The sequence below is a fragment of the Cottoperca gobio genome, chromosome 22 (assembly GCF_900634415.1).
Source record: "Cottoperca gobio chromosome 22, fCotGob3.1, whole genome shotgun sequence".
Taxonomy (NCBI): domain Eukaryota; kingdom Metazoa; phylum Chordata; class Actinopteri; order Perciformes; family Bovichtidae; genus Cottoperca; species Cottoperca gobio.
The window spans coordinates 976,113-1,000,000 of NC_041376.1; the positions used below are offsets into that span (position 1 = coordinate 976,113).

Here is a 23,888-nt window from a genome sequence, read left to right on the forward strand (position 1 = left end):
TAACAGATACTGTGTGGCTGGAAGCTCAATGTACAACATCGAGGCGGCGTAGAGAGTCGTGGAGAGCAGCGCTGTTTCACTGCCGTGCTGCTGCCTTCACCATCTGCTCTTCTGCGCCGGTGGTGACTTCACGTCTGCCGGTCACCTCAGCCTCCAGCTCGATGCTGTTTCAGTGCAGACGGCCCTCTGAGATGGATGACGAGTGTTGTTACCCTCTGCTGTCTGGAGGGGGAATGTTCCACGTTTTAGCGTTCAGCCCGCAGACAGCTGAGGGGCGGCTCGCACACAAGCAGATGTAACTCAGCCGGTGAAATATGTCCCTGATGTTTTATTCAGAGTGTATATTTCACACAGGAATTCTCACCCTCTCTGTTTCTCCCTCCCTCCCTCTCAGGGTGAATACATGTCCCAACAACTGCTCCGGCCGTGGGGAGTGTCGTGTGAACAACTCCACCGGGTCGGTGTACTGTGACTGTGACGACAACTGGAAAGGGGGAGCCTGTGACGTCCCGTACTGCATGGCTGACTGTGGCTACCCCGAACGAGGACGCTGCCAGGACAAGACGTGCGTCTGCAAGAGCGGATGGCAAGGTGGGCTGGCACCGCAGCAGCGTCGCTTCCCCTGCCAGCGATGTGACCTCATTGTCTCGCACACTGCGCTCGTTTGATTAACCACTATGTCGTCAGGTTTGCTTCAGCAGGCCCACTCGAGCCAAACGCTCCCCCGTGACTGAAATAAGCTTCTTACTGCCAATGTTCAAGACCTTCTTTAATACTATTACATGGAGCAGGTATGGTGGTACATATGGCTGAGCAGTGTATCAGTATTTATCTATCGTGGTATCAGATTCTGGATCTGTGTTGCTCTTCCTGGCTGCTGTACAGACATGTTTGTCTGTTCTATTAATGGCCTTTCCTCGCTCAGTCATTATATCCACATTCCCACCTTTCCTGTCTGTGTGATGGAGCGCTGTTGGCTCACAGTCAGAGTATAAAGTGATCTTAGAAGAGTGACGGATATTGTTCGGTGATGTATACAGAATGAATGAAGTCAATTCAGCATGTTTATCGGGCTAATGTACAACCGAGGTGGTCGACTAATCTGTTTAAGTGCCGAGTGTACGACCCACTCAGAATGACTGAAGGTGCAGTTGGACGCCGCTCGTGTAATTAGGTAAGAAACGGTTTTAATGAGTTAGATGGTTCGGCTCCTGCTGCATAATGAGCATCCAGTCGTGAGGGACGGCGCTAAGAACACATTATTATGCAGATATCTGCTATTTCAGGACTAAGGTTAAAGCTTCTATGTGCAAACACTAAGAAGACCTGCAGACTCTGTAACACTTGGAACGTCTGATTCTTCATAGGTAACGCTTTTAAGGAATAAAGTGATAAGAAGCCTTTTTTTGCGATGGGCTCCGTGCACGCAATTATTTGTGTGCAACCATATTCTACTGTTCTAGAGTTTGCAGCTATTCTCTTTTAAATGACACTCAGGATTAAAGGAAACAAATGTCCCAGTAAATATCCAGAGCAGCGTTGAGCAGCTCCAGAGAAGCAGTTGGAGGTTTAATAAAGACGGCGTTACGGACTTTATCCGTCCAGATTTCGACTGTTTATCTTCAGCTTCAAGCCTCCACCACTATCATCCACAACATCCATCTGCTGCAGCCTGATGGACTTCAGATGAACCTTCTGAGTCATGAGTCTTTTTTATCGTTTGGTGATGACCTGACACTCCTGTATCCTCTCTGAATCGGTCCACTCGGGACGCTCTAACGGCTCTATTAGTTGCTAAACGGCTCCTCTACAGCACTCTGCATAAGCAGAGACAACAGCTTAATTTAACTGCAGTTATATCAGCGGCTCAGTGTGCTCACAATCTAATTACCAAAGCTGAGGGAGTTGAGAAACAGACCGGCGTTTTCTTTAGCCTTTATTACCCTGTCATGGTGTGTTAGCCGAGGAATAGCACACTTAGTGTACACTGTGCTGCCAGCGCCCAAATGAACTCATCTTCTACAGCAACCAGTGCAGAAGCAGACAGATGCCAGTTTAGTCAAGCCAGCCGTGCATTTAATCTCTTTCACAGATGCGTAGCCTTCAACAAATTACGTCTTCAAGGGAAGCGAAGGCTGCATTTGTTTCACTTATGGAAATAGCACCGAGCTGCAAAGGTAATCTGGTTTGCTTGGTGCGACTGCAGGAATATCGGCCACCAGGTCGGTCCGTTTCAGCCAGTGATCACAACACAAAGGAGAACGGGTCGAGCGACCTTCACCGTCTCTGTGAATGATAAAACTTCCTCTCCTGTCATGTGGCCACTTCTGCATTGTCTGGGTAATGATCAACGAGGAACTCCCCCAGCGCTGAACATCCTGCTTCTGCTGTGAGATGGAGTGATAGCAGTAATTGGTCGTTAAATTCTCTTTATTGCAGGCAGGTTTCTACCCTGGCGTTCCATCAGGTAGGACGGACAGACTGTAGATGAGCAAAACCCACAGTTTGCCCCCAAACTTCACCGAAAAGCGCCTCAAAAGGTCGTTCGGTCGATCGTTCTATTTCTGACTCGCCAGTTGTTTACCAAAAGAAACTTCTGAGTCTTTTCCCGTCATTGAGAAGTGATTCCGGTTTACGCTGCCGTCATTGTTCTCGTCTTGTATCGGGGGAAGGCAGCGCTGGCCGGGCCAAATGTCTCCAAACACAAAGGTTCATCCAGTTTTCTCCACAATCTCACATTTCAAGAACTGCTGTCGGACGCTGACTGACGCTACACCTACACACACTCAGTAAAGGCTTCTTTAACCTCTCTGCCCTCTCCTTTCACCTCTCACTGTCATAATTCAAGAGGAATCAATAATGGATCATGTTTTCTTCACCCATACAGTCGATTCAGGCAAAGCAGAGTGTGCCCTCTGCCTGCAGGACATTAATCCTCCTTTCAAGCAGCAACTTTTCCGTTTTTATTCTAGTTTTTATGCTGATCTGTTTTGTTTTTGTACTTAGTCTCTCTTACGACAGCCTGTTTTTATGCTCCGCTAAAAGGCTGGAGCTTGTTTATCGCGTTTGTCATGTATATAAGTGCAAAAAAACAGAATTCCCTGAGCGTCCTGCATCATTTAATCCCCCGTAGAGCGCTGACTCTGGTTTCCTTCCCTCCTCAGGTCCAGACTGTTTGGTCTCAGTGCCCGCCAACTCCTCCTTCTGGAGCCGGGAGGAGTACACCGAGGCCGGGCTGACGAGGGCAGCCCACAAGGCCGTGGTGGACCAGGGCATCATGTGGGTCATCGGAGGCTACGTCTTCAACGCCTCCGACTATCACATGGTCAAAGCGTAAGTGCTCTCCCCTGTGAGCGTCCACGCTTGAGTTTCGTGCATTTGTCCGCTGCTCCGACAGACATGAGTCCTGCTGTTGCTATGCGACTGTACTCGCTGTACTTCCCTGCCTGTTATACTGAGGGCTTAAGTAATGCTTGTCTGTCAGGAAGTCTTCCTGACTGCACGGTTGAACATTTAAGCAGAAGAAGAAGACAGCTCTGCACAGACAGCTGTGTGTGACGTCTTCAGTGTCGCTTCTTACTCTTCTGTCGATGGAGTACCTCCAGTTCTGATATACATCCTGCTGGAGCAGCATCTACGCTAACATCCCCTCTCTGTGTTGTGTCACACACGCACACGCACACACACACACACACACACACACACACACACACACACACACACACACTCATAACTTACTTATTCTTAACCTTTGCATGTTCCTTGCACAATTTTGCACATTTCATTACGAAACGACCACTTCTTCTAAAAACATTCATTTTATTCAGAAATCTTTTCCACATTTTTATTGTAATTTGCTTCTTTATTCACGTTTCATGATTTTTACAACACTTGCTTTTATTTTTAATTGCATTTTCTCTGACTGTGTTTATGTTACGCACGCATGCACCAGCTGAACCTGATTCTTCTTCTACTCGTACATGTTGTGCGTGTTGATCATCTCACCTCTCTGGTTTCTGTCTGTAGGTATAACCTCAGTAGCAAGAGCTGGCTGACCCTCGACCCCTCCGTCCACACCGTCACGCCGCGATATGGCCACTCACTGGCTCTTCATGAGGTACGTGGAGCGAGAAATGACATTGTGTTTTGATGTACATCCAGGTTCACAGCAGGCTGCGCTCTGTGCATCTGCAGCCCGTCTCAGTGTAATCTGAAGAGGGTGAGAAAGGAACAGATGACAACTGAATTACACGGAGGCGCTAGCAGCAATATTATAAACTCCCCATCCTTTTATTTATGTTTTCAGTAGTCTGTTTGCTGTCTGGAACTAATATATAAACCTCTGGGTTTTGATTTGCTGCAGTGAAGTGGTGAAGCGGTTTCTTCTCTGTTAGGAGCCGCCGATGGAATAATAAACTAGAGACGCAGTCTGTCTGCTCTGAGGGTTGAGAGGGAGAGCTGCACACATTGCATCACTAATTCCTAAATGTGTCAAGTCAGAGTGGGCTCGCCGGACAAATCTGATCTCACATCAGTCTTAATACAAAACAGATGGAAGTGATGGAAGTCTCACAGCCACAGATTCAGGCTCTCAAACACACACAACCCGACTTCTCTGTCGCTCCTGGAAATGATCCATCCCCGCCAAAATAAAGTTGTGACATCAAAAGTATAAAGAAATGTTTTAAATCTGAATAAATCAATTGTGAAGCTCACAAACTGAATTACAAGAACTGTAAGTACTATCGTGCACATATATTATATATTATTATGCACTTTGAATACGCTTTTAAATTGTATTTATATACAAGTTGTATCAGGGCACTCCTCTTGTTCTCTTTATAATATGTTTTAGATGTCAGGCTCTTAATATCAAGAGACTTCACTCTGTCTGACCTCCAGACTGTCTTTAGGTCCAAGGAAAGTAGCTTGTTGTTAAAACTCGAGGACAGATTGAAGGTTATTGATGCTCAAGTTTCTTTCTGTCTTCCTGAAGAACCCCCGCGGGTTATATTTCACTGTGTCGGAGTTTAATTATTAGATTTCATTAGATTGATGGTTCATGATCACCGTGTAATCGTGGCAGGTTGTAGTTGAATCATAATGAGTTACAAAGTTTGTCTTCCCCAGTTCAATATGTTTCATACATTAACCTTCAGATGGTGTTCCAGCCAAATTTAATCCGTTTCAAGTTCAAATATTTGCAAAATATTCTCCAGTTTTTTATCATTTTATATTAATTTGGAGGCGTTCCAGCAGAGAATATTAAAGAGTCTCAAACTCTTGCTTTGGTTGTGTTTGATCCACTACACTACCCAGAATGCTTTGTGCTATACGACTGTACCAATGTTCTGTGTGGGGAAGATTCTTTACAGAAATGTTAAAGTGGCCTTTTGACCACAAAATAAAAAAGGCAGATGTTGTGGTTATTATAATAATAATAATAATAATAATAATAATAATAATAATAATCTTTATTTGTATAGCACCTTTCAAACAAGAATTGCAGCCCAAAGTGCTTCACAGCAAAAACAATAACAATTAGTACAAGATTAGACATAATAAGAGCATTTACAGTACAATAATCACAGTGTTGATGTAAATGAGTCTGAAGTACCATTACAATAGCATAAAATAAAATAGTATAGAAATAGCAGAATTAAAATAGTATAAAATAGCAGAATTAAAATAGAATTAAAATAATATAAAAATAGCAGAATTAAAATAGTATAAAATAGCAGAATTAAAATAGTATAAAATAGCAGAATTAAAATAGTATAAAAATAGAATTAAAATAATATAAAAATAGAATTAAAATAGCAGAATTAAAATAATATTAAAATAGAATTAAAATAATATAAAAATAGAATTAAAATAGTATAAAATAGTATAAAATAGCAGAATTAAAATAGTATAAAATAGCAGAATTAAAATAATATAAAAATAGCAGAATTAAAATAGTATAAAAATAGCAGAATTAAAAAATATTATAAAATAGCATAATCGAAATAGCAGAATTTAAAATAGTATAAAAATAGCAGAATTAAAATAGTATTGAAATAGCAGAATTGAAATAGTATAAAAATAGCAGAATTAAAATAGAAGAATTAAAAATATTATAAAATAGCAGAATTTAAAATAGTATAAAAATAGCAGAATTAAAATAGCAGAATTAAAAATATTATAAAATAGCATAATTGAAATAGCAGAATTTAAAATAGTATAAAAATAGCAGAATTAAAATAGTAATAAAAATAGTATAAAAATAGCAGAATTAAAATGTATAAAAATAGCAGAATTTAAAATAATATAAAAATAGCAGAATTAAAATAGTTTAAAATAGCAGAATTAAAATAATATAAAAATAGCAGAATTTAAAATAATATAAAAATAGCAGAATTAAAAAAGTATAAAATAGCAGAATTAAAATAATATAAAAATAGCAGAATTAAAATAATATAAAAATAGCAGAATTTAAAATAATATAAAAATAGCAGAATTTAAAATAATATAAAAATAGCAGAATTAAAATAGTATAGAAATAGCAGAATTAAAATAATATAAAAATAGCAGAATTTAAATAGTATAAAAATAGCAGAATTTAAATAGTATAAAAATAGCAGAATTTAAATAGTATAAAAATAGCAGAATTAAAATAAGATAAAAATAGCAGAATTAACATAGTATAAAAATAGCAGAATTTAGTTATGAAGTAAAACACTATGTTGGATAAAAAAATTATTGATATCAAATTTGACCTACAAATGCAAAAGGAACATGGGATGACCCCGAGCCTCCCGTGTGCTGACGGTTACACCAGCATGTGGACAAACCGTGTGTGCTTCACACCTTTGCTTATAGACTGTACCATCTAATTCTGCTCCACTTTGTGTTTCGTCCAGGGGAAGATCTACATGTACGGAGGAAAGATCGACTCCACAGGAAACGTGTCCAGCCAGCTGTGGGTTTTCCACATCCAGAACCAGACCTGGGTCCTCCTGAGCCCCCGGACCAACGATCAGTATGCCGTGGTGGGACACTCGGCCCACATTGTGCCTCCCGTCCAGGAGGGGGACAATCCCATCATGCTGGTCATGTTCGGGCACTGTCCTCTGTACGGGTACATCAGCCAGGTGCAGGAGTACAACATCGGTAGGTTGTAGGTTCTGTCCTGCATGAGCAGAAAGCTGCAGGTCCATGTAGTGTTCTGGAGAGGCGATGCACCCAACCGTTAGCTGCTAACTTTGCACGAGTGTTGGTGCCTAAATATATTAAGTCCACCAAGAGGAAGTTAACCAAAGTCATTGGCAGGCAACCAGGAAAGTGATTTGGTCACATCATTACCTAAATGATGACCGTCTGAAGACAGTCCGACGACCGTCCGACGACCGTCCGACGACCGTCCGACGACCGTCCGACGACCGTCCGACGACAGTCCGACGACCGTCCGACGACAGTCCGACGACAGTCCGACGACCGTCTTTGTAATTCCTTGTAATGAACACATAACACAAGCTTTGTATTGGCTTCACTCTCTCTCACTAATAAAACGCTGTGTCAACTGAGTTACGCTGTAATCACTTCCAGCACGTCTTCAAACCCCCAAACGCTCCACAAAAACCTCCCTTCACTTTCATTATATTATATTCAGATGGTTTTCTGTTGCTCAGTAAAAGATTGTTTTTGTGACCCTCCAGTGAAGAACACGTGGGGCATGGCGTCCACGGACGGTGCACTGGTGCAGGGCGGCTACGGCCACAGCAGTGTGTTCGACCCCAGCACCAGAGCCATCTACATCCACGGAGGCTACAAGGCCTTCAGTGCCAACAAGTACGGCCTGGCTGGAGACCTGTACAAGTTCGAGGTGGACAAGATGAAATGGTGAGGAGTTCTTCTCCACGACACTGTGAATGATTTCTAATCTAACCTCCCACTATAACGACGGTCACTGTGCGGTTGCAGGACCATCCTGAGGGACAGCGGCTTCTTCCGTTACCTCCACACCGCGGTGATAGTGAGCGGCACGATGCTGGTGTTTGGAGGAAACACCCACAACGACACATCCATGAGCCACGGTGCCAAGTGCTTCTCCTCAGACTTCCTGGCCTACAGTCTGGGTCAGTAACACACACACACACACACACACACACACACACACACACACACACACACACACACACACACACACACACACACACACAGCAGCTCCTGCAGTCTGTTTTCTCAGCCTAAGCATGCATCATCTGTTTTTTCCCCCTCTGCTCCGGCTGCTTTGCATTCATACAGTCGCACAGACGCACACCTGGGAGCTGATCAGTAACACCGCAGTGTTTTGTTGTTGCACACTAAGCGGCTCTACTGAAGCAAGAGAAGGTCAAATGTCGCCGCTCGATGTACACAGGCAGTGAGAGAAATATTAGGACTAACGTAGTCTCACATTTTGCAGCAGTGTGGTTTTGCATCTTTACACTTCAGGCTGGATGCACGCGCATGTGACGTGACGTGCCTGGTTAGAGGAAGTGAAGCTGAGACTTGTTTTTGTTTTCATGGCTTATTCATGGGCATATTAATGCCGCTCTGCGCTGGGATGGCTGGCAGCCCTCGTTGTCTGGAGAACGTTGAATCCATATCACTGGTCTAGAGTTTTGAAGGAAGGTGTTTGTTCTGTTTCATTCCTTCCTCACTGCCAGTGGAGACGTCGAGATCTGATGCAGACAAAGAGCTTTGCAACACAATCCAGCATTCACCTGTTCACACACATTCAGTGTGTGAATGTAAAGCGTCAGCAGCCGACTGGACTGATGCTCTTGTGGATGCGGCTGCAGCAGGGGACTGCCCATAACTTTGGAAATTAGTATTGTCCATATACTTCCCTCGTACATGTCAGCAGCTCTGTGTGTTTAGTCTTCAGACTTTAAAGGCGTTTGATTGGCCCCCTGGAGGCTGTGCTGCTCCGTGCACCAAACAGAAGAAAAGAGCTTCAAGACTTTTAACTCTCCTGCTCCAAACAAACGCTGCTGGCAGCGAGTTACACGTGAAATGTGTATCAAACTGTTGTCAGTGAGACTGATGTCTGTAATTTGTAACATCAGATTGTGAAGCAGATTAAGTCGAGCTGTGGTTCATACTCGAGTCCTGGAGGAGTTCTTGGTGAAAGTGATCAAAGCTTAATGATGGAAACACTAAACTAGTCACTTGTGTGTGTGTGTTCGTGTGTGTTCGTGTTCGTGTGTGTTCGTGTTCGTGTTCGTTGATTGTACGTTTTTGCATTTAAATTCTAATCCCATTTAAAGTTCTCCGATGTGTCCTAATAGAAGTTAGCACAGCGTTGTCGCCTCATTTTGCCAGCTGCCTGTAAATATTGTTGTAAATGGAGTCAGTGCTGTCATAAGCTGCTCATTAACGGGAAGCTTCAGTGTGTCTGGATGAGAGGCAGCGTTCCCTGCAGGCTGCGACACGGCCCCGGGGCGCTCTGCTTTACTGTGTCATTACGAAAGTGATCGACAGGCAGTGGAATTACACACACACACACGCCTTCCTGTGCAACCAGTGTTCATGAGAATTGCATGTTGGGACGGAAACATCAACAGAGTGGTGTGAAGAACCGATGGCAGTGAATGCAGCACGCGGAGAGGCTTCACATCCAGCTCCTAACATAGCGTCATGTATACATTGACTGCAGGTCCTCACTTGATTGGCATAATGAGACGAACTCATCTCAAACTGCTCACCGCGGGAAACTAATTGTTTTCCTGATTTCCCCGGAGAGTCGAGTCGAACTTTAGAGATGGAAAACTTTAAGTGTTGTTGTTTCCCCCTCCCTCGGCTCTTACCTCTCTCCTCCTCCTCCTCCTCCTCCTCTGTGGGAGTTTTTGAATAGAATATTTCCGTCAACCCGCCGCCCCACCAGCCAGCTGCGGGGTCGGTGTCGGCAGCAGCTGTAATTGTCTGGTAATTACAGTGGAGATGTGCTGCACGTCGAGCACTAATCGCCCCCTTCTTAACAAGCTGAACTCAATTAGAGCAGAGAATAAGGGCCGTCTACTGTCCTGACATTGGTAGATGGTGTCATAATAAATCCCCACTCTGAGGGGCAATGCACCACGCCACCTGCAGTACCGGCGTGTGCCGCCAGAGGGCAGTGTCTACCTGTGGATGTGGAGCTCCCACTGATGTCACACTGTCCTCTGGGAGGCCGGGATGACTTGCACTGCTTTGTGCCGACTGAAGGTGATTTAGCGCACTCACTGCTCTGGGTTTCAGCAGCTTTGACTCTCAGGATCACATGCCAGGTGTTTGTTCAGGCTCATGATGAGCAGCTGAACTGCTGCATTTAAAAGCACCGTCACCTTATTCAATAACGTGTTTGACCAGTAGGCGTTGACTTTATGAGTTAGAGGTCAAGTCTGACGTCACTACTGTTGTTTCAAACATCTTTTCAGTGACTAAGTTGATTGAAATAATGCAGCTCGGGGTTAAGTGCCTTGCTCGTGGGCAGCTCTGAACTTCTGTTTAGAAGCCTAACCTCTAATCTAACACACATCACATCTAATCCAAGGGTCCAGACCTGGGGGTCAGGAGCCCAGAGGAAGGGTCACAAGAAGACGAATGGGATCAGTCACAGGAACATATTTCTATATCACAAAATGCTGTTTTATCTCTTCTTCTTGTGAAACACTCGATACTTTCTCCTTTTGTTGTGGCGCATTTAGAGACAACTGAAGAAGAAGAACAAAAACACCGGTCCAAACAACTTCAACCTTCCCACCTGCTTGTAAACTACACGTCAGTGCTGATCGTGTACTTCCTCATTCCAGATCAGGGTTGTGTTATTCCTGTTGTGAGGGCCGGACACTCAACTGTGAATCCAGTTTGTAACTCATTATAGAATCTGCATCCTTTCAAATCCTTTATTTAATCTTAGCTTCGCTTTTAACATTTAAAGGGAAGTTATAAAAAAAAAAACAAGATTGAGAAGACAGACAGACAACATGGCGTCTAATCAATGTTTCAAATAAGACGAGGAGATTAACCTTATGTCCACGCGCTCCTGGCTCTACATACAGGACGTCCTGCTGCAGAGTTAAAAAGACCATAAGCTCAAAAATATTGATACGATGGCGTACAAGATTATCTGGGAGATTCTCCTGACCTCAAACTGAGAAATGCACCAACATCCTCCTTTTAGCCATTTTGGAATTAAATGATGTAAATAATGTACCACCAGGTGTTTGTCATGTTAAATAGTCAAAGTTAGTAGCTATTATTCAAGGAGTTTGTTATTGCTTCAAACACTATAACACTGATGACTCGTGTTGCGTTCGGGGGCGTATACTCATTTTGCGTTCAATAAAAGGTTTTAAATACAGACAAAGCGAGCTGCCATCAGGCTGCAGCGTCCAATCAATGTACAATCTAGATCCTTCCTTAGCTTCCTGTTTGTGCAGGAAACACCAACATATGCTGAATGAAATCGCTGCTAGGGAACTTAAAAAAAAGGAAAATACAAATGTCCAAGGCTGGGAATTGAACCCACAGTGTGTGTAACAGTAATGACCACCTGAGCTCTGTCTGATGATGTGTGTTTGTTGCCCGGCTGTCTCTGATTGTTGTTCCCGTAGCCGTCAGTGTCTCGCTCAAGGACACCGGTGACTCCCTGATTGACACGAGGATATGAGCCGTTAAAGGTCTCGCTAACCACCCGCAGCATGTCGGCTCAATTTCCAAAAGCTGAAGACAAGAATGATTTAATGTGTGTGTGTGTGTTTGTGTGTGTGTGAGCAGGTCAATGGCTTAACCCCTTTTTCCCGTGTCGTCTTCTCATTCCAGCGTGTGACGAGTGGACGCCGCTGCCTCGGCCGGACCTCTACCACGACGTCAATCGCTTCGGACACTCGGCAGTTTTCAGTGACAGGTAATCAGTTCTGCAGCGGCCACAGTCACGGGAAGGGTTTACAGAGGGCGGCGCCGAGAGCCTGTCTGGATAATGTGGAACATGTGTTTGTGGTTAAACTAGGAAACAAAATGAGATCGGAAGCGAAACAAAGGGGGGGGTCGCACCTACGATGACAATTGTGACTTGAGCTCCACACACTGTACAGACGAGCGCTGAAGCTCTTCTGCAGGCTCGCGGTGCCCAACACGTTCTGCTGCGTCTTTCCTTTGGGAGATGTGCAGTAAGTAGGGGGGGGATGTGCAGTAAGTAGGGGGGGGATGTGCAGTAAGTAGGGGGGGAGATGTGCAGTAAGTAGGGGGGGATGTGCAGTAAGTAGGGGGGGAGATGTGCAGTAAGTAGGGGGGGAGATGTGCAGTAAGTAGGGGGGGAGATGTGCAGTAAGTAGGGGGGGAGATGTGCAGTAAGTAGGGGGAGATGTGCAGTAAGTAGGGGGGAGATGTGCAGTAAGTAGGGGGGGAGATGTGCAGTAAGTAGGGGGGAGATGTGCAGTAAGTAGGGGGGGAGATGTGCAGTAAGTAGGGGGGGAGATGTGCAGTAAGTAGGGGGGGAGATGTGCAGTAAGTAGGGGGGGAGATGTGCAGTAAGTAGGGGGGGAGATGTGCAGTAAGTAGGGGGGGAGATGTGCAGTAAGTAGGGGGGGAGATGTGCAGTAAGTAGGGGGGAGATGTGCAGTAAGTAGGGGGGGAGATGTGCAGTAAGTAGGGGGGGAGATGTGCAGTAAGTAGGGGGGGAGATGTGCAGTAAGTAGGGGGGGAGATGTGCAGTAAGTAGGGGGGGAGATGTGCAGTAAGTAGGGGGGGAGATGTGCAGTAAGTAGGGGGGGAGATGTGCAGTAAGTAGGGGGGGAGATGTGCAGTAAGTAGGGGGGAGATGTGCAGTAAGTAGGGGGGGAGATGTGCAGTAAGTAGGGGGGGAGATGTGCAGTAAGTAGGGGGGGAGATGTGCAGTAAGTAGGGGGGGAGATGTGCAGTAAGTAGGGGGGGAGATGTGCAGTAAGTAGGGGGGGAGATGTGCAGTAAGTAGGGGGAGATGTGCAGTAAGTAGGGGGGGAGATGTGCAGTAAGTAGGGGGAGATGTGCAGTAAGTAGGGGGGGAGATGTGCAGTAAGTAGGGGGGGGAGATGTGCAGTGTGCAGCGCTCAGATGTTCAGTCTAACCTGATTTCTGGAGTGCATGTAAAGCAGCGTGAAAGGTTGTATTCCCACCGAGGCCCGCTCGTATTTAATTATGCGCTCAACGCATTTAAAGACATGTCCAAATGGAATATGTTACACAAACAAACATGTTGAGTTCATATCTGCAGATGTGAATATGAGCTGGGATGTAGATTTGCATATGTATAAGTTGCATAAGTTCTACATTAAGGGACTTCTCAGCGCTTCTTGTGGGAAATTACAGTTTCTCTTGGTTTCTTTTATTCATGATCACATCTCTGAGCACTTCCAATCTCCAGCGTGCAGAAGCTCTCTGATTATTACATGAATCATTTTTTTACAAAACTGAACTGGAGCATTTCAGATTCTGGATCGTTATGTGCACACACAATGAAATGTGGGACCGGTTGCATTGTGCGCCTTTTTTACCGCGTTACCTTGGAAGATAATCCCTTGTGCGTTCATACATGACATTTCATTATTAGCCTGCGATATGAATAGATTGTGATGGGGTGCTGCGACCAGAAGGGATGACTCATCGGTAAGTATTATCTGCACCGCCAGCAGTGCAAAACACAGCGATCCATATTAAATTATACATCCTGTTGTAGAGAAGGCATGAAATATTAACATGAATCACCAGCCCTGTTTGAGTCGATCCTCGCTGATGACTCCCGTTCCTCGGGAGCAATTAGGAGTTTGCTCATGCGTTCGTTCATCCGTCCAATTCAGATTTGGAGCGATCTCGGACTCACTTTCAGAGAAGTCGAGCTTTATTTGAGCGAGGAAACGTTGTAGTTTACAGTCAGGCCTGGAAAGGAAATGATGACGTGCATGATGGGGAATGTAGTCCACAGTAAGAGAGTCTGCAAAAGAAGTTCTTCTGAAAACAAAGGCAAAGTGTTACTTTGAAGGTTGGAGGGAAAATAGTGATGATGCAAGAAAATATGGAGGAGAATCTCCCCCCCCCCCTCCCCCCCTCTCTGTTTTAGCCTCTTTGCATGGGCCTGCACTTGATTTAAGAATCGATTTTTAAGGTTTACCCTTTTAAAGCTCTCCCCGCTCCGGCTTCAACATAGATTTGTGCATCCTCCCCGGTCCAGACTTAAAAGTTAAGGAAAGAGAAGAGCCTTCGCTGGCAGGGTCTCCCCGAACTCTACCTACCTTTATTAAAGTCTCTACTAAAACCTTATTCTTATAAACCTGCGTTTGTGCGTTCACTGGTCTCTGCACGGCGTGTTCCTCTTTAAGCTTTATCATTTAAATTAGTCCGCAATGACTCGTCTTCTACGGAGAGGAAGCAGCTCACTTATGTGGTCCCCTGCAAGACTCCCACATGCTCCTCCTGCTGATCCGAGCGCTCAGCAGGACGTCCAGAGTGAGCGGTCTGAAGTGTGCCCTCTGTGATCCGAGGAGACTTTTGATCAGGCTGGTGCAAATTATCCAGCTTGCACAGCCGCCGCTTCCAACACACAGACACACACACACACACACACACACACACACACACACACAGTCACACAGTCACACAGTCACACACACACACAGTCGCACACTAATCCATGCAGCTGAACAGAGGCCAGTGGAGAGAGATGTTCAGAAATGCCCTGTAACCGGCGTACACACACACACACACACACACACACACACACACACACAGCAGGGGGTCTGTCAGGTCCATCCACACAGGAAGAGAGCGCTTGTTGGGGAATTAGCAGACTTGTGAGGCAGGTTGAAGCCCGGAGAAGAGGGAGAGCACTCGGACTAAGCTCCTCTGGCTCTCCACTGGGGAAGATTGCGGGGCGGAAATCGGCCGGTCTTACTTCCTGATTCCCTTACATCTTCTCACCACCTTCCTCTTTTCTCCTTCAGCATGATGTACGTGTTCGGAGGCTTCAACAGCCTGCTGCTCAGTGACGTCCTGATGTACACGTCGCCCAGCTGCGCAGCCTTCTCCAGCCTGGCGTCCTGCAGCCAGGCCTGGCCGGGCATCCACTGCGTCTGGAACGGCACCCAGGAGACCTGCCTGCCCTGGGAGAGCGGCACCATCGGAGGCGAGCAGCAGCTACCAGCCTCCTGCACCACGCGATCATGTAGGTGCCATCGCTTTGAAACCCTGCGTTGGTGCTCGTCTGACGTGTGAAACTAATCCCAGATTATTTTAGATCCTTGCTGTCTCCTCTCGAGTGTCTGCGGAACTCATCTGCATTCACAGCACTGATGTCCGATGGCGTGCAGCAACTGGCAGGAACGGCGTGTTTGTCACAGACTGCCAAAGCAGCCTTTCACATCAGAGGGAGAAATGGGAAAGAAATGTCCCCGGGGTTTTTAAAATGTAGAAAATGTGACCTTCATGCATCTTTAGAAACTGTCCTGCTGCCATTATCAATGATGTCATTTGTGTTTGTGCGACTATGTGCTGAAGCTAGATCAGCTGATCAGCTGAAGTCCTGTTTCACTCATTCATCACGACTGTTCCACAGCTGCATGTGAGGAGCTGATGATTTCTTTATTAACTTAACTATAAATAGATCAAGCGATTTAATTAAAGTGGCGTCTCTTCTTCGCTGCAACCGACACGACCACCAAGCTCTGTCAGTGAATGCACCATGATGTCATCAATATGCAAATGAGCTTATCATTTAATGAGCGACAGATGAATCAATAATTAAAGTGTTTACAGTAAGAGTGCGGATCCTGTAACACGGAAAGGTAGTGCAACATGTCTGTACCTCTGTGGGGAAACTGTGTGTGTGTGTGTGTGTGTGAGAGAGAGTGTATTAACTATAAACACATTTCACTACATTTGTTGTTTTTTCTTCAACACGACAGTGTGTCCCAGTTCTCAGGGTCTACTGTGTGTGTGTGTGTGTGTGTGTGTGTGTGTGTGTCTCTCTCTCTGTGTGTGAGTGTGTCTCTGTGTGTGTGTGTCTCTCTCTCTCTCTCTCTGTGTGTGTGTGTGTGTCTCTCTCCGCTCTGTGTGTATCTCTCTCGCTCTGTGTGTGTGTGTCTCTCTTCTCTCTCTCTCTCTCTCGCTGTGTCGTGTGTTGTCTCTCTCTCTCACTCTCTCTCTCTCTCTCGCTGGTGTGGTGTGTTATCTCTCTCTCTCTCGCTGTGTGTGTGTCTCTCTCTCTCTCTCGCTCTGTGTGTGTGTGTCTCTCTCTCTCTCTCTCTCTCGCTCTGTGTGTGTGTGTCTCTCTCTCTCGCTGTGTGTGTGTGTGTGTGTGTGTGTCTCCAGGTCTCTCTGCTTCCCGCTGAGTATTATTTTCTGTTTGCCATTTGTCACAAAAAAAAAAATCCTCAGTTTCCCCGGTTCCTCATTTTCCAGTGTCGGCATCCACAGAAGTGCCGGCAGACGGAAGCTGCGCCCCGGAATCTCTTGCAGCCTTATTTAATAGCAGCGCTGAGCTTCCTGCCGCCGTCTGTCTCTCTGCCCCACTTTCCCCAGAAGGAACCTCGTGTCCAGGAAGTGTTGACTGTAACATTAAACTGTGAAAAGCAACCATCACTACTAACTGCTGTCGAATCCTACTTTCATGTTTGTGTCGCATGTCATCTACAACAGTTGATGATGAGGAGTATTAATATTCCATGTTGTTCCTGATTGTGCAGATGCTGACAGTGAGAAGTGCGACCAGTACACGGACTGCTACAGCTGCACGGCCAACACCAACGGCTGCCAGTGGTGCTCGGGCCAGTGTGTGTCTCTGGGGAGCAACTGCACCTCTGCCACCGTGAGCACGACAGTTAACTGCAAATAATCCAAAAAAGATATTTACTTTTTGCTCAGCGGGAGAATGTAACCACGTGTCACTATCTCCATGGTGACCATCATGCTGCTTCTGAAGAATCCGATGTTTATCACAGGAGAGCATCCTGTTTGAAGCCTGATGCTTCTTTATTGGCACATTCAGACATAAAATGTAAAAGCAACTTTATCAAAGTAACATTAATCCACCAAGAACTCTGGGATTTATATTTTATTACAGTTTTCCTGACACGTTCATGTCGTTGTAGGTTCTTATGTCACCATTCAGTTCAAGGCCTTCGCCGGTTTGAAGAGGATCTTTTACTAAAATGTGTTTTTCCTTTTCATGTGGCATTAAAAAGGTCTAAAAAATCATTCTTAAATTGCACCCTGCTGTCCACGTCCAGCTGTTTTAAAGTGTAAGACTTATTAGAATACTTAGTTTATTAAGTAGTTATGGGACCTTGACGCACAGCAGGACTGAACGTTTGGACGCTAACGGCTCCACCAGCTCTGGCAGGTTAGGATGACGCCCAGAGACGGCTCACGTGTCACCGCCGGCTCCGATCTGCACTCCTCTTTAAAATATGATATTAATAAGCATCACTCTCTCCGACTGCCATGTTTTGATCATCTACCTTTTGATGGTTTACGACTAAACTAGCTGTGTCGTCAGGAAGAAAAGATATCATTCATTTAATTAACATAAGATTATTTCTCTTAAAACTCTTAAAGTAATCTCACAAATCCAGTTCTGTTGCCTTCCGATGATACGATAATGGAATTACATTTATGGAGCGTGAAATGTAATAATGTGGTACTTTTGAGTCCTGAGAGTTGACGCCTGTTATTGATCCGCTTTCTCTTCCCAGGGGGCCATCGGGGAGTTTGATGTCTGCCCGAAGGACAACCCTTCATATGTGTGCAACAAGAAAACCAGCTGCAAGAGCTGCGCAGCCGACCAGAACTGTCAGTGGGAACCTCGCAACCAGGATTGCATCTCCCTGCCAGGTGACGGGAGTAAACGCTAAATGTTTCTCTGTGTGTGTGTGTGTGTGTGTGTGTGTGTGTGTGTGTGTGTGTGTGTGTGACAGACGGACACTAAAAGCATGACTGAAACTAAATAAGATAATAACATTACATGTTCTGGTAATGCAAAGACACTGACGCTTGTATGTAATCTAAATTATACGATACCATATTTTTTAGCAATGTAATCAACGTGACATTAATATAGTGACTACATTACTGTGTCTACATTGTGTAATTGTTTGTGCCTTGTGGGCATTGATCCAGGGAGGTTGGAAGATAAATCTGACGGGTAACAAGATTATTTACGGGATAAGAGAGAAGATTTCTGTTCCACAGAATTAGATTAGAACAAGATGCCAGTTCACATGCCGTCACCCTGCATCATCCTCCCAACTCCTCATCTGTGCTCTCCAGAAAACGTGTGCGGTGAAAGCTGGCATCTGGTGGGAAACTCCTGCCTGAAGTTCATCACGGCGAAGGACTCGTACGACAACGCCAAGCTGGCCTGCAGGAGCCACAACGCCGTCCTGTCCTCGCTCACCACCCAGAAGAAGGTGGACTTTGTGCTGAAGGAGCTGCAGATTATGAGCGTGGTGGTAAGAAGGATATCATCACAATCACTAGAGATGCTAAATAAGAAGAACGTGCATACGTTCAAACTCCACCTTCTTAGTTTTGCCGCTCGGCCGTCTCTGTGGTCGCGGCGCTCCTTTGGAACGCTTCCTCTGTAGCTGCAGGTGAGCTCTGGTTGGATTGTTTGTCTCTGTGATGTTTTGGAGCAGTGAGCGTGAAACAAATCTTCCATTAACAGATTCTTTCCTCTTGAGCTCCATCTTTTACTCGCTCCATTAGAGCAAACGCACAGAAATCCATCCCGACAATCGACTAACCATCCCGAGCTGCTGTTTACACCGGCGGATGCAGGTCGCATATCTGCAGATAGATGTGTGAGTGACCGGGAGATGCCCAGTGTTAGCTTTCATCTTTGCAATTTGTACACACAACACACACAACACACACAACACACACACAACACACACACACACAACACACACACACAACACACAACACATGGGATATAGAAACGAAAACAAGATGTGCAAATGTTGCATTTTAGCGAGAGATGCATCCGGCACATTTGGAGTCCTGCATGTAAATGTGTTTGTAGATATGTGCGTGGCCTTGTAGCTTCACTTGTTAATGATGATTAACAATCGTTATGTACATCAACAGCCTCAATCCAGCTTTAAGTATCATTAGGCTGGAAAAATCAACACATCTTGCAGGGTTGATGTCATTTAATTTAATTACCCAGAAATACGTATTTATCCTATAACACTCTGGTATCGTCATATTTTAGTGTTTTGGATTGATGGTCAGATTAAAAGGACACATTTCTATAATGACCTTCATGCGATCATACTTCCCGCTGCAGAAAGAAGTCTCAGAAAAACATTTTCTGTCCTCACATTGTTGAACTAATCACGGCTGAATGTGTCTCAATATTTCGGTGCGAGTCGACACTCGAGTTCACCGCAGAGCGTTACATAATCCCGCTTGTGTCAAAACAAAGCACTGCGAGGTCACACTGCTAACGACCCGCGCTGCACTTCAATGAAACGTGGTGTCGTCTGCAGCCCTGCTTCACTTTCTGTGTGGATCCCCCAGCAGACACACACACACACACACACACACACACACTCGCCCTCACCGGAGTCACCCATGCAAAAGTGTAAGCCATTTAGGATTCTGCAAAGTGCTCCGCTTCCCCCACTCGGCGTGTGTAATGTTGACGCTAAATAAGACAAAGACGTTGGAGTCTAAATCACGAAGTGGAGCTCGACTGCAGTGTTTTCCATCCATACTAATGAAGTTGTGCAGATTTCCCCTGTTGTCTGAATTCAATTACGTTGGTCAGTTCCAGGTAATCTGAGTGCTTTAAGGAGAAGAAGTCATTTCTCTGGAATTATATTCTCAGGTGAAGAATAAAAAGCTGTTCAGACACAGAGACTTCCTGTCGTGTTGTATTGACAGCGTTTGTGCTGTTTAGCAGTTCCAACTATTCTACAGACGGAATCAATCAATCAATCCTGTGTGTGTGTGTGTGTGTGTGTGTGTGTGTGTGTGTGTGTGTGTGTGTGTGTGTGTGTGTGTGTGTGTGTGTGTGTGTGTGTGTGTGTGTGTGTGTGTGTGTGTGTGTGTGTGTGTGTGTGTGTGTGTCATTGATTAGAGTTGAGATGGATAACAGAGCCTCCCAGGTGAAGAGAAGTAAAGCTGCTTTTAGTGCGCATGACTTATTGCTGCTTGAAACCAGGGAAAGTTGTTCCTGACAAACAAACACGGTGTTTTTATGAAATGTCACATTAGTCTTCAGCTAAGTCGAAGAAATCGTAATGGTCTTGCTGTTTCAGTCCAGAACCCAAAGATATTCACTTTAGTGATATCAAATGTTTACGCAGCATTGTGTACTCCTCGACTGATCGGTGAGTCAGCTGTGACTGAACACAGTCGAGCTTTGAGGAAGGGATGAGTTTTGACTTTGGCGTACGGTTGTGTGTTACAGTACAAGGCCACAGTGACGCCCTGGGTGGGGCTCAGGAAGATCAACGTGTCGTACTGGTGCTGGGAGGACATGTCGCCCTTCACCAACACCACCCTGCAGTGGCTGCCCGGCGAGCCGAGCGATGCCGGCTTCTGTGGCTACCTGGCGGAGCCGGCGTCCAGCGGACTGAAGGCACAAACCTGCATCAACCCGGTGAACGGCAGCCTGTGTGAGCGGCCAGGTGGGTGATGACTCTGCACATTTTATATAGATGTAGTTTTCACGTTATAATGTGCTTAACTTTTTGAGAAATGTCCCCCAGCCAACCACAGTGCCAAGCAGTGCCGGACACCGTGTGCCATGAGAGCCACCTGCAGCGAGTGCACCAGCGGCAGCTCGGAGTGCATGTGGTGCAGCAACATGAAGCAGTGCGTGGACTCCAACGCATACGTGGCCTCCTTCCCCTTCGGACAGTGTATGGAGTGGTACACGATGAACACGTGTCCACGTAAGACTCTTCCTCCCGTCTGTATACCAGCTCACAGCTTTCACTTTACACAATAAACGTATACAGACGTTATAACATCCTTACATATTATACATAATAACATGTATCATTCAGTCTCTTTCATAGCAGTTTGCAGTGTGTAGAAATTAAACTGATTTATTATATGACTAGACATTTTATGGAGGTTATTATTTCTGACATCTGTGTTAGTATTAGAGGTGATTATTTTATTATTTATAAATGATGTAAGGAGTTAATTGAGAACAAGGACTTTATGACACTCTACCTAAGATGTTTATATTATCATTATTATTCTTATTATTCTTATTATATATTATATATATATATATAAACTTAATATTATAATAATATATATATATATATATATATATATATATTTTATAATAAATATATATATATATATATATATATATATATATATATATATATATATATTTTATAATATATATATATATTTTATAATAAATATATATATATATATATATATATATATATATTTATATATTTATATATTTTTTATTATTATTACTATATATTGTTTACTCCCCTGCTTGTGTCGGCCACAGAGCAGTTTTCCCGCTGAACATGTGAAAGCAGCTTTAGTTGTGCACATTTCTCTCCATGCATCTCTTATGCCAGTTACCCTTTTTATTCCAAACTAATTACTGTTGCTGCTTTAGGACAACACTTTGCAAAAACTCTCTCTCTCTCTGACAAATGGAAATGTTGTCGCATCCCATTTAAAGCTGAGATGAAGTTGCAGCGGCTGCATGTAAAACCTCCAGCCTCCAGTCCTGAGTCTCATGGAAGAGGGAAAGACTCAACACTTAGATGAAGGCAGGGATCTGAAGTCCGCTCACGTAATGTTGCTCTTAATGTACTCAACCATCTTCATCAGACTTAAACACATTATAAATAACTGTGGCTCTCTCAAGCAGACCTTCTTTAAATGTTTTTCTAACCTTCATTTAGCCGAGCACATTAAACTTCGGCCCCTCCAGTAGATGAGATGGGGATTAATAATCCGCTTTAATAGTTTAACAACTTGGTCTCCGGCTGGTGCTTTGTTCTGCGTACGGCACAGCAGAGAACTATTTTCATTTATTTAACCTGGCAGGTCAATTACAAACAAATGTTTGCTTACAGCTATATGCAGAGAAAGCCCTCAGGATGAGAGTGGGGAGTTAAGATATAAGCAGATATCTACAGAGGGAGAGAGAAGCAGCAGCTCAGGAAGGAGCTCCATGGACAATATACAACCTGCTGTTACGCACCGCTCATAGGACAAACCTTTCGTCCACACAGTTCTAAACATCCTGCTTTGTTGTCTCACTGTGTCGTGTGTCTCGCTGCAGCGGAGAACTGCTCCGGGTACAGGACATGTGGTCAGTGTCTGGACCAGCCGGGCTGCGGTTGGTGCACCGACCCCAGCAACACGGGCAAAGGTCAGTGCATCGAGGGCTCGTACCGTGGGCCCTTCCAGACCTCGGTGCCGGCCCCCTCCACCCTCCCCGGCCTGCCCGCCAGCCCCCAGCCCGCCCTCAATGCCAGCATGTGTCCCAGCGAGGCCAAATACAACTGGTCCTTCATCCACTGCCCAGGTAGGAAGAAGGAACTCTAACATGTTAGTGTATTGTGTGCATGTTATTTCTGTAGATGCAGTTACACTTAAAGCTACTAGTCACCCGCTAAATGATCAACAGAAAACTGAGGGAGGGAGAGGGGGAGAGGGAGGGAGAGGAAGGAGAAGAAGGAGAAGAGAGTGAGGGAGAGAGATGAAAGAAGAGAGAGAGGAAGAGAGTGAGGGAGAGGGGGAGAGAGGGGGAGGGGGAGAGGGGGAGGAGGAGAGAGAGAGGGGAGAGGAAGGAGAAGAGAGTGAGGGAGAGAGATGAACGAAGAGAGAGAAAGAGAGTGAGGGAGAGGGGGGGAGAGAGGGGGAGGGAGAGGGGGAGGGAGAGAGGGAGAGGGGGAGGGAGAGAGAGAGAGGGGAGAGGAAGGAGAAGAGAGTGAGGGAGAGAGATGAACGAAGAGAGAGGGAGGGGGAGAGTGAGGGAGAGGGGGAGAGAGAGAGAGAGAGGGGGAGAGGAAGGAGAAGAGAGTGAGGGAGAGAGATGAACGAAGAGAGAGGGAGGGGGAGGATGGAAGAGAGAGACAAGAAAATAATAGGGTATTTGAATGTCAGCATTCTAAAGAGCTTGGAGCTGGAAGTGTTTTCAGTGCAGTAACAGACGTGTGTCACATCTCCAACACAAACCCTGTTTTATCAAAAATGCATACGATCATTTGTGGGATGAAATATTCCTTTTAAAGAGAAATCAGTTGGAAGTGCAGAGATGTTTTATTTTATAGCTTGACTGTCATGTTTCAGAGGGATGCTCCAGCTATATGCTTTTACACTTTCATAAAGATCGGGAACCCTGAAGGGGAAGAGATGAAAGCAGCAGAGGGCGAGATATCCTGACATTCATCTTTTAGAGCGGTCGGTCGAGAACACTGGATCCTTCATTTCTCAAATGTAACTCAACAGCGTCTTTCTTCAGACCCGCTCAATGCCTTCCCTCTCAAACCCCACATGTCCACGCTGTAACGACGGCCTTCTGTTCCTTCAGAGACACAACTCGCACTGTACGACAGACTGCTCGTGAAGCTCCTGTGATGAAACCACTCTAACAACCGCTGTTCTTCATGCCGTTTGTGCTTTGTTTACTCTCCGGCAGCCTGTCAGTGTAACGGTCACAGCCAGTGTGTCAACGAGAGCGTGTGCGAGAAGTGCGAGGACCTGACAACCGGCCGACACTGCGAGAGCTGCATCTCCGGCTTCTACGGAGATCCGACCAACGGGGGCAGCTGCCAGCGTGAGTATCCGCGGGGCCGAGCGGCGGCGCGCTAAATCAAGCAGTCGGTCTTTCGTGCGCACGGCTTCATTTG

The 23,888-nt window shown here is 45.4% G+C and overlaps 1 protein-coding gene across 2 annotated transcripts in view; it reads left to right on the top strand.

Annotated features, from left to right (window-relative positions):
- The window catches only part of atrn (attractin), a 95,586-nt gene that overhangs the window by 14,484 nt on the left and 57,214 nt on the right, over window positions 1-23,888 (top strand). For both annotated transcript variants that reach the window (XM_029460738.1, XM_029460737.1), the window contains exons 5-19: window positions 395-591; window positions 3,165-3,333; window positions 4,027-4,117; window positions 6,903-7,152; window positions 7,698-7,881; window positions 7,963-8,117; window positions 11,830-11,914; window positions 14,982-15,202; window positions 16,722-16,843; window positions 17,730-17,868; window positions 18,304-18,485; window positions 20,453-20,672; window positions 20,754-20,939; window positions 22,316-22,561; window positions 23,678-23,815. In XM_029460738.1, coding sequence (XP_029316598.1) covers window positions 395-591; window positions 3,165-3,333; window positions 4,027-4,117; window positions 6,903-7,152; window positions 7,698-7,881; window positions 7,963-8,117; window positions 11,830-11,914; window positions 14,982-15,202; window positions 16,722-16,843; window positions 17,730-17,868; window positions 18,304-18,485; window positions 20,453-20,672; window positions 20,754-20,939; window positions 22,316-22,561; window positions 23,678-23,815 — 2,585 coding nt within the window. The remainder of the gene's footprint in view (window positions 1-394; window positions 592-3,164; window positions 3,334-4,026; window positions 4,118-6,902; window positions 7,153-7,697; window positions 7,882-7,962; window positions 8,118-11,829; window positions 11,915-14,981; window positions 15,203-16,721; window positions 16,844-17,729; window positions 17,869-18,303; window positions 18,486-20,452; window positions 20,673-20,753; window positions 20,940-22,315; window positions 22,562-23,677; window positions 23,816-23,888) is intronic.